At 40.8% G+C, this 11,317-nt stretch overlaps 1 protein-coding gene across 2 annotated transcripts; it reads right to left on the reverse strand.

Annotated features, from left to right (window-relative positions):
• Positions 1–137: 137 nt before the first annotated feature.
• On the reverse strand, positions 138–9,287 carry TMEM50A (transmembrane protein 50A). Of its 2 annotated transcripts, none has more exons than XM_072980389.2 (7): positions 9,068–9,287; positions 7,378–7,490; positions 6,463–6,575; positions 5,200–5,267; positions 3,686–3,778; positions 2,101–2,170; positions 138–461 (listed from the first exon to the last, which is right to left on the reverse strand). In XM_072980389.2, the coding sequence occupies exons 2-7, from the start codon at positions 7,468–7,470 to the stop codon at positions 416–418; spliced, it is 483 nt and encodes a 160-aa protein (XP_072836490.1). In that variant the 5' UTR covers positions 7,471–7,490; positions 9,068–9,287; the 3' UTR covers positions 138–415. The 2 variants fall into 2 exon arrangements, with proteins under 2 accessions (XP_072836490.1, XP_078236075.1); XM_078379949.1 differs by lacking the exon at positions 9,068–9,287 and adding an exon at positions 8,786–8,807.
• Positions 9,288–11,317: the final 2,030 nt, after the last annotated feature.

Below are 11,317 nucleotides of genomic sequence, written 5' to 3' on the forward strand. Positions count from 1 at the left end.
AATCTGGAAAATATCATGACACCACCCTCTATTATGCTTTATGCACGCTTTCATTAAGACTGCACACACCATCAGTCACTTCCGTTCATATGCAAAAATAGCAATTATAGTGTGAAGACAAACCACATACAGAAGAGTTCTAAAAGGAACACTGACATTGTTCAATATTTATTATATCAAAAACATTTGGTGAAAGGAGACTTTTATAGGGTCCCCCTTCTCAATTATATATCTTAGTCACATGCTACAATATTTAATGTCAGAAGCTAGAAGTAGAAAACAGCCAGAGTGATAAAAAGGGGAAATGTTTCATGATTTTAATGGGTAGACAACCTTCATCTTCACTGATACCAGAGCACAAATGTTACAAAATGGGAGTGGGCAGTTAAAAACAGCAGGATAGATGCACGGTCACTTATTGCCACAAATCTTCTGTGCGACCAAACTTAAAGACCAAGCCTCTGTTAACAAAAGAGAACAAATATTAAGGCTGCCACATCGAAGAACAGAGCAACTTCTCTGAAAATATTATCCTGTAACCATCAGGCAAAAATTGAAAAGTTAACCTGCTTTCCCTTTTTGGTCCCAGCAATAGCTGAACTGGCTTACCGGAAAGTATCTTCAAGATACCTTCGTATTTTGCAAAAGGTATATCAGACACATACAGTGGTGCCTTGCATTGCAACGTTAATTCGTTCCGCAAAAATCGCTGCAGAACAAAAACATTGCTATGCGATATTTAAAAGCCCATAGAAACACACTGAAACCCCTTCAATGCATTCCTATGGGCTTAAATCTCACCATTCAGCGAAGATCCTCCATAGCGCGGCCATTTTCGCTGCCTCTTAAGCGAGGAATCCATCCCTGAAAACAGCGGGTGACTATTTTGTTTACCTGGCGGCCATTTTGAAACCGCTGATCAGCTGTTTTAAAATCGTCGCTTTGCGATGCTCGGTTCCCGAAGCAGGGAACCGAGCATCACAAAGGGAAATTCCCCCATAGGGAACATCAAAAGCGATCGCAAAAAATGCATCACAAAGCGATTTCATCGCTAAACTGAGCGATCACTATGCAAGGCACCATTGTATTTTAGACAACAATTAAAACCCTTCCCCCCGCCCCACAGAGCCTCGCTCTTTCTCATGGTTTAGGGTGGCTCTAATACTTTTAATCGAATAGTAAAACACAGCAGTGGTGGTAAAAGGAAAAGCCTTAAGTCCTCAATGGATTGAATGTCTGCCGCTAAATGAATGCCCAGCCAGGACTTAATGTAGAAAACAGGAGGGTGGGGGCAGATTTTTCTGGAATGCAAAGACCTCACTTTTGGCATTTAGAGATTTAGCATTTCAGTCTATATCACTTATGTCAAGTTCAAATCACCTTTATGGCTTAATAGTCTAAAAGTTATTTGCCTGCATCAACATGATTTTTTGCAGGACTCTTTTAAACAACCTTGTAGCAGTTCTGAACTGTTCTATTGTGTTATATTGATATCACCACACACATTAGTTTTTGTTGTCATGGTTTACAAATGTAACAGCTTACAAGTAAATCTGAATTTAGACATACCGCAGAGATAAATAAAGCAACAGCTTTATTTAAGCTCAAAATCAGCTCACAAAGCTCTGTCAGTTATTTATAATGTTGGCACAAATGAAAGTTGTTTGTAGAATGGACCTGCACCTTAAGAGATTTTCTTATTTCAAGAGACTCTATTGTTACTTTTCCTTATTTTATGCTCCTTTTGCCTTTTTGGGGTGTGGTTTACTATTGGTTTTTATTTTGTAAGTTGTGACTTATTTGATTTATGTGATAATAATTTGGTAGATACAAATCAGCCATTTATGTAAACAGAAACGTTAATTTTTCTAAAAACATCTTGACATTTTTATTGCTTACAGTTATCACTCCCACGCATAACCTGATAAAAGTACTCTGTACCTGTTTCATTTTCACCACTGACTTTTGTCCTTGATTATTAACAAGTTACCCACCATCTCCAACAATCTTGGTAGGCCCTACCAAACATTCATACACGTTATATTTAAAACAGGCAAAAGGGAAAAAAAAGAAGAAATGAAGAAAGCAAAGCATACTTACCCAAAAAAAATGAATGCATTTTGAAAGAAGACTGCTATTCCTGGGTAGATTGCTAGTTTTTCTGGTTTGTCTGAAAAGGGTAGAAAAGCTTCAACCCAATTTCTAGATGTCAGTTCTTCTCCTCCCCCCAATAAATACCTGGCTAAATTCTTAAAATTTACATATTGCTGCCAGATGGCTTCTGATAATGTCACTTCCATCAGAGTTTAGCAAGCAGAGTCTACTTTTTTAAAAAATTCCAATAAGAATCTTTCATAGCTTTTCTTTGATAATGGTTTTCAAAGTAGTTCACTGTTACAACACAACAATCATAATATTGATTAGAACAATCTATTTAATAATACTCTCCGTGTTTAAACAGCCAAAGAAAACAGGCCATAGACAAATCAAAATTCTAGACAAAGCAAAAAACGCCCAAGCTGAATACACAGAATTCAGCTGCCTCCTAGGTTTTCAAGTCCTGGCCTTGACACTGGAATCCAAAATTAGCTTACTCAGGAATAAAATCCAGTGGTTGTATTTCTGAGTAAACCTAGAGATGAAAGCACTGAAAATTGGATACCTGGATATGAGGCACATTAAATAAATCCCACAGGCTTACCCCTACCCCCACTAAATTCGTACTGAATCATAACTTTAGGCATACTGCATTTATGTAGAAAGTGGTATACAAAGAAAAGCATTCACAGTTGTTTCCCATCCAAGAGTTACCAAGAATCAAACCTCTCTAGCTATAGCAAGCATGCTGCATCGTAAGACTTTGGAACAGAGCTCTTTGTAAATAAAAGCAGAGGTTGGTGGGGAGAGAAAGGAAAAAAGGAATATGGCACTGTATCAAACATAGTTTGGAATCAGGGAAGAAATGCCTCAGGCCCATCTTCTGGAGAAAATAACAACATATATGGCATTCTACATTATTTTTGCAGTGCCGTTAAGGTACATCCTAGCTGGATAACTCAGTGGCTTAGGTATCTGGCTACAGAGCTAGAGGTTGGGAGTTTGATTCTCCCCTTGTGCCTCACCCAGGGAGAAGAGCTAGCCTGTGTAGCCTTGGGCAAGCTGCAGTTCCAGAGTGCCCCCCCCCAGAAGAAGAGAATGGTAAACCACTCCTAAGCTGTCTACCTAGGAAATCCCAAAAACGGTCACTATTAAAATTGACTTGACAACCTACCACCACCACAACTGTACATGGCAATTTTATAAGGGCTTCGTGAGCAAGAGACAGGGCCCTTTCCCTAAGAGGTTTACAGTCTAATGTGTATATTCACATGCAAAGATAGCAGTGGGTGGCATGTGGTTCTCCAGATGTTGCTAGACGTAATCCCTCTCACGTCTGCCTATCCTGGCCAAAGCTGATCAGTGGTTCCATTCAACAACATGTAGAAGCAGAACTTGGAAAACTTAACTCTTTTTTGAGCTACTACTTGCAGAACCCTCCAGCCAGCATGGTCAGTTTGCTACGCTGCCTGGAGAGTTCTGGGAATAGGAGACCAAAGAAGTACCTTTTCCAAGCTCTGTTTCTTGACGATGACCACTTTTGCGCTAATGCATTCAGACCCATGGTTGTCCCAAACCATTACCTTACCGTTGATCACATAGCCTCCAAAGAGGACCCACATGGAAGCAATCAGGGATCCAAATGCCAGCATGAAGCCAATGAACAGCCAGATACGAGCACCTTAAAAACAGAGTATTTTCAGTTTTTTTAAAAAATAAGCAGTACCATTTTTCATTTGCTGCTGGTCCCAGAATAAGGCACACACATTTCTCCCACTAAAGCTTAATAAATGCTCTGTGCAGTGGCAAGACTGTATGCCTTTTGCACGGCTGAACATTCTTATAATGCAGTTTTAAAAGACATACAAACTGGATACATCATGTTCTTCAACACACTTGTGAAGCAAATATTTACTAATTACTGCCATCCTTATCCATTTCTGAGAGGCTGGTACCGCTGAGCGCATGTAGGGGCCAGGGTGATTTAAGTTCAAACCCCTGCTAACTGGAGAAACTCCATAAAGACCCAATATTTTGAGTTGTAAGCTTACTGGGAAACTCCCTGCAGTTTGTACATAGACACATTTTTTTTCTGAGAACAACTGCTCCTCCTATTTAGCCAGCCATTATAAGTGTGATATCACCAAGTGAATTTCTCTCCCATGCTCCATAGAGCTTTCCTTACAACTGTGATTTTCTATAACCTAGAAACAAGGTGTCAAATGAGCAACCCAGTGACAGAATTATGCTTCAATTTAAAAAAAAAGCAGACAGCTTGAAGTGTAGGAGAGAAAAGCGAGACAAGGGGGCAGAATCAACCAGTATGCTTTCCAACAAGAGGTGGGGTGTTGAGTGCTAAAAAGGAGAGGAGCTAGCTTCAAGCTGTGTGAGGGAAATTACAGCAGTGGATGTGAAATATCCAAGTTGTATCTGTACACAGACTGATTTTCTCAGTGGAGTCTGACAATCACTCTTTTGTTTTGACCTGCTGTATATTTTAAGCTGAAGGTCCCACAATCTCACATCTGCTTTGATTCTGATTGGGGTTGGCCTGCAGGGCCAAAGGTCTCTCATTTAAGTCTCACACGTTGACTTGCTTATTTGTAAAATAAAGAACTCTACTTATCCTATTCACCTCTTTTATAGTTAAAAAAGGTACCTGAACTAGATATGGGCACCTTCCAGAGGAGGCAGGGCTCAGAAATGCCAAACACCTGTTTGGACAAACAACCGAACTGGTGGTTTGTCCCCATCTCTAACCTGAACGGGTGCGTTCAGAGTATACAGGCCTCTGCAATTTTTTTAAAGTTGTCTTTGCATGGATTTTCATAGGAGTAGCCAATTATGAAAAAGTACATAACTCTGCATAAACACAGAGGGGAAATAATAATACAGCAGAGTCAGAAACAATGGTTTATCTACATCACTAACAATGAAAGGAAAGACCTGGGAGGCAGAGGAAAATCAGGTTACACCAGAGCAGCGTATGAAGGAAAGGGTTTAAAAGGACAGTGGAAATGAAATTGCTTCACTTAAGGCTCACTGTGGTGAGTCATAAGCTGAATGCAACAAAAGGCAGCAACTTTCAATCATTAAGATTACCTGTTTGCCCAAGGCAGCCTTCACTGTAACTGTCCCCACGCACCTGTCCATTGGAGACAGCATTGATCCTACACAAAGAAAACAGTTCAGCACACTTAGGTAATGGGCATCTGCCCAGTTCTGCTGAGTGTTGCAAGGGCTTCTTGCCCTTACTCTAATCTTTACCCCACTGAAAGAAAGAGCCATATTATCCCAACATAGCTGACAGGAGGTCCGCATGCATGTGCGGGTGCATCTATGAAAACATCTTATCTAATATCCCTGTGCAAATTCTTGGCAGAAACACAAACGTATATGTGGCATGGTCTCTCATTGCCATGCTATGCCGAGCTCACTGTGAAATACTTAAAGCTGGAATTATTTATCCTTTTCCTGTGATAAATCTAAGGTCAGCTCTTTAAAAAAGCAATGAAAACTACTCCACAATCAGAACAGAGACAAAAAAAAAGTATTGTTGTCAATGGACTGGAACTCAATCTGAAATGAAATGCTGCTTTTGTTACTCACTCATATACCTATATTTCAATGCACAGTCAAAAGAATTACAAATGGTACAAACATCATACAGACTTAAAAACTTTACATTCCTACCATTTGAAGTTAGCACATAAACTGTTCATAGCTAGCAGAGATTCCTACCCCAACAATGCATCTGCAAACATGGAGACCAAACCATTTTGCATGTTGAAGGATATTCAGGTCACGTGACTAGAACATGTCTGTTACTACAAGCAGACTGCAGATGTGATATTCTGGGATATATAAAATGATCTTAAAGCTTGGCTGGACGTTCTGTATGGACATGACTTCTGTTAACAGGCATCTGTTTTCATTTTCAGTACATAGCTATTCTAAGTTCTCTTGAAAGGTGTGAAAAGTTCCCATATAGAAGAAGAGTTTTAAATTACGAAAAAATTTTAAGGACAAATATGGATTCTCCGAAGCCAAATAAAACAGCTGGTCAACACTCCTAAGCTTGCTTACTTGGAACATGGTCCGCTGAACTCAGAGTGACTTCTGAGTAAACACGCCTATAATCAGATGACAATAATCACCTTATGTCAACATAGCCAAAGTACTTTTAAACTTTAGCCTAGGCCCTGCATTTGTAGTTTATAAGCCGTGTGACATAAATAATGAATTCATTTTATTATTCAAAGCAAAGATCAGCAGATAGCCTTGATCTATCAGCTTACACATTTTCATTCACATTTTAAAAACAAATTTTAAAATAACATTGTAATGCTGGAGTGGGATACCTACATTAAGAATGCAACCGTAGCTATAACTCCACAGGCATGATATGAATGATTGAACTGTTTTGCATCTGGGTATTTCACCGCTGCATCTATGATAATCCACCATCCTGTAAAAAACTGTATTAGCACAAGAGTTTTCAATATGATGCTCAATACAATGCTGATGCACACTATCATCACAGCTCTAACAAACATTTCCAAAATACTACCTTCAGGATCTAGTGGAACATTCCCATTGTCAAGTACCCCCTTGCTGCTGACCTCAAGTAACAATACTTCAGCATAAACACTTCAAAAGAGAAGCTTCAGTGTAAAACTGCTGAATTAGAATTTCCTAGCAAATTTAATGTGGAAGTATTGGATTCCTTTAAACAATAAAAGGAAAATTTGCATGGCATAACTACAAAAATCCTACCATCACCAATTACTACTGTGGTGAATATTGTACTGTAATCTTGCACTCACATTTGGGAGAACTCAGACCAGCATCTGCAGGACCCAAGTTTCCCACTAATAGGGAAACAGTTAATAAAATCCACACTTTCTACAATCTCTTTTTGTATACAAGGCTACCTATAAATCTCCCAAATGGTTACACTTCATGCATCTAACAAAATAGACTCTAATCCACAAGAGTTTATGCTATGATAAAAAATTGTACAGTACAGTACTTGGTGCCACAGAAGGCTCTGTTTGCTTTGCTGCAACAAACACAGTTAATTGAAATGCAACACTCTTTCAGCAAAGAACTATTCCATTAAATTAAGCTAAAGAGATTTTAAACATTCATACATTTACAGGATAAAAATATTGTGAAACTATTACAGACGCAGGAGCTTTAAACCAACTTATGAGCATCAAAGATAAGAAAGCAATTTAGAGATGAGAAGTGTGAATAAGAGAGTTAAAAAATACATACCAGGACCCCAGCAGCAATTGAAGCAATTGTATTTCGCTTTTCACCCCAATCAACACATTCTGAGCATCTCATGTTCTCAAGGAACCCAGACATATTTCACTACTTTGAAAAACCTAGGCAAGAAAATGAATTTCATTTTTCTTTCTCTGCTTTTAAGTGTATGGTTTTTAAAGTATTAACTTCAGTCACTGATTTCAAAAATTGTTACGTAGAAACAGGATGGACTGAGTATGCGTGTAAGCACTGTATTATGTTTATATACATAAATAAAAACAAAGGGAAAAAACCCTATGTGGATGTGAAAAGACTACAGGTATTCCTCACAGAGCTCCTTCTTCATAAGACCCCTGGTCAATATTTCCCCACATCTTATACAATAAAGCTCTTCCAGCCCGGTGTTGCTTGGAAATAAATCCCATTAACTTGGACAGAGTTCACTGAAAAGCAAGCACACACTAGGAAATTCTGTGCAAACTCAGAAGTCGGATCCACTCAGCGCAGTGGGAGTTGCTTTCAAGTAATACAATCTAAAGTGGTATTACCATTTATCCCTGGCCAAACCACCCCCTACATCTGCATTTTACCTCATTTGTCCCTGTGCCACCCACACTCCAGAAGAAGAACAGAACCAACTAGGCGGCCTACAGATGGTTCAATGCAATGCCCCACTTGGGATGCATCCCTCAACACACCTCCTACCAGGGAAATACCATTGAACTCGAGACTCCATTAGGATCAGGATGGATCCTACCGGCATCATCTATTTTACTGAGAAACACGCTGTACCAGAGGTCAGTAAAATTGAAAAAAATGGATTTCTGACCCACAAAGGCTCACACTGAAATGAACCTGTCGGTCTATTTATTTATTTATTTGATTTATTTATTTGATTTATACCCCGCCTATCTGGACCAATGGACCACTCTAGGCGGCTTCCAATATAAAATCAAACAATAAAATACAAAGTGTCACAATATTTTGCCTATCTTCTTCTTTCTTCTTATTCTCTCTTGCTGACACACCCGAGGTTCAAGGGCATTTTCCTTGCAGTGTCTCTACCTGGGAGAGCAGAATCGGGCCCTCCTCCACCTGGATCCGCTCCTTCTTGCCCTCTTCTGAACCTTGGGTACCACATCAAGGCTGCAAACCAGGCAAGTTTTTTTGCAGCTTCCCTTTTGGGATGATGGTTGGGGGGGGCGGATATGGCAAAAACCAGCAGCTAGGGATTTTAATTTTTGGCACACATGAACCAATAGGTCCCCCTGTTACTTAGTGAGTTTTATTTATTTGTTTGCAATCTTTTTACCCTGCCTTTCTCCTTGAGGAGGACCAAGGCGGCTTACATCATTGAAAGCCGGCATTAAAGAAAGAGATATACAGTATATATAAAATCCTTGGCCCGTTTCACCTGGAGATCCCCCCCAACGGTCTCCACGGGGTGGGGGGCTCGTAGGGGGAGCGTAAGAGACTGGGCTCCGGCCGGCAGACCGACGGGCGGCCCAAGACCTCCCGCTCCCAGCCGCCGCCGCCCTCCACGCACCACCCGAAGACCCGGCGGGGCTCGACCAGCAAAGCGGCTCTTCCGGCCGGTCGCCTCCCGGAGGACACACCCCGCGCCTCCCGCCGGGGAGCCTCCCCTCACGGCCGGCCTCCACCCGGACCCTGCCCCGCGGCATGGCGTCCCACTCACCCCGCCCCTCCGGCGGCCTCTCGGGGGGTAAAAAACCTGCTCGAAGCGGGAAGCCGCGTCCCGACCGCCTCCCTCGGCCAGTTTCCTTCAGCCGGCTCCGCCTCCTCGCCACAAAAGTAAACAAAACCCAAATCCGGTTTAGGAACCCGGATGATGGCAGGCCGAAAGAGGCGAGAGGTTCTGCGCAGGCGCGCAAGCTAACGTCTAGCTAGCTCTCTACACAACGAAGGGAGGGAGGAAAAAACCCACCTGTGCTCATGCGCATTGGTTGCCTTCTGTATAGCAGCCCCCTCTGTTATTTTGGTGTCCAGCCAGCAGAAGTACGCATGCGTCCCAAGGTTTGGCGTCTTGTGTTGAAGAACGTGGGAGCGCATGCGCTTTTTCCATTTTGGGTGTGAGCTCAACGGGCTGGACGTCATTTGTTTTGCTGTCTATATGGCAGCTGCTTAGGAGCAGTCGTGCAAAGCTTCGCTGTTGTAGTTATTTGGAAGTATGTTTCTCGTCCTCCTCCCAGAATATGCCACTTCATACACTTTGATGCATACACTTTGAAAAATCACTTTTCCCCTCTCAAGCTTAGATGTATCCTGGAAAAACATTCCTGTATTGTATATCGTTTTGTTTCTTTGGGTTTTGCCTGATAGGCTTGCACAGACTAACAAAGTTATACAGTACATTATCTTTAAGAGTTCTATTTTATTGGGCACAACGTTTTGTGGACTCTAGCCCACAAAACCAAGGTAAAGGTAAAGGTTCCCCTTGACATTGAGTCCAGTCGTGTCCGACTCTAGGGCGCGATGCTCATGCCCATCTCCAAGCCATAAAGCCAGTGTTCGTCCGTAGACTGTTTCCGTGGTCACGTGGCCGGCGCGACTAGACACCCGTGGTGGTACCTATTTATCTATTATTTTTATATGGTAGTTGGAGAAATCTCTCCAGGTTATGTGAGGTCTTTGGAACAACCCTTTCCATTCTACCCAGTGTGCCTAGTGTATTTACCAGGAAAATCATATGCATTCATAAGAAATGAATACAATCATATGGGATCAAATCAAGAGCTTCTCTGAACCATATGGCTATTTTTTTTGGCAGAACTAACACTGGAGATGATAATATAGAGAGTAACAGCCTGACTAGTACCCACTGATAGTTTTAAGAGCCATGAATTTATCCCGTTTCACTTTAAAGGCATGTAAGAATATAAACAATTCCGAACTGAATTCAATGTGGTTTGCTCGGCATAAGATTGTAATTAGAACTATGCAGATTTGTGGGTTTGTAGCATATATTGCACATATCTGCGGACTCTTAAATGCAACCTGAACTTTATAATTTCTAATTATATACATACCTTCCTGTTTACCCTTGCCTTTATTTCTTGCCCATCCACTGAACTATGGAAGCCAAGGTTTCAGGAAATTGAAATCTGGAGAGCATAGGATTGGGGAATGCTGCCATATGGTTTCCTTTGTTGCAATTGTAAAATTTTGGTTATATTCCTCTGGCTGCTCAGAAGTGTAGTATTTCACAAAGCATACTAGCTTCAAATACCACAATTTAGTTCACCCCTTTCCCCTCAATCGCAGTTAGTCTCAATAACAAACTAACTCTGAGACATTATTGGGAGAGAGAGAAAAAATAAAAGGTTTCACTTATTTACAATGAACAAATAACAGCAAGCTCACATTAAAATACAGTATAACTATCTTTAAAGTGCCACAACGTTTTTGTCTTTTTATTTTTATTATTTTTTTCCTCCCTGATTTTGCATGATATGTTAGCTTGTTCCAGCAAAAACAAAACAAAAATGTGGAAGGTCTGTAGCACCTTTAACATTTTATTTGGCATAAGCTTTCATGGGCTGCAGCAGCTCACAAAAAAACTATGCCAAATGAAACTGGATCCCACAGTTTCAGGATCCCACCACTGAAGTTTTAGGAAGAGGTAGCCACATTAGTCTGTGCATACATATCAAGTAAAATCCAAAGAAACAAAATGAAACGAAAAAGACAAAAGAACAACACGTGGCGCCTTAAAGACTTGTATTATGAAGTGGTGTTTTAAACCACGAAAGCTCGTGAATTGAATGATTTTTTTTGGTCTATAAGGAGATTGCCTATTTTTGTATTTGTATTATATTTTAATACAGTATGAGTTTCATAGACTCGTCCACTTTGTGAGACATATATCGGGGGGGGGGAGTGGCCTTGCCCAGAAAGCTTACATTAAAATATAATAGCTAGTCTTGAA

This window comes from Pogona vitticeps, chromosome 9 (genome assembly GCF_051106095.1).
Source record: "Pogona vitticeps strain Pit_001003342236 chromosome 9, PviZW2.1, whole genome shotgun sequence".
In the NCBI taxonomy this organism is placed as follows: domain Eukaryota; kingdom Metazoa; phylum Chordata; class Lepidosauria; order Squamata; family Agamidae; genus Pogona; species Pogona vitticeps.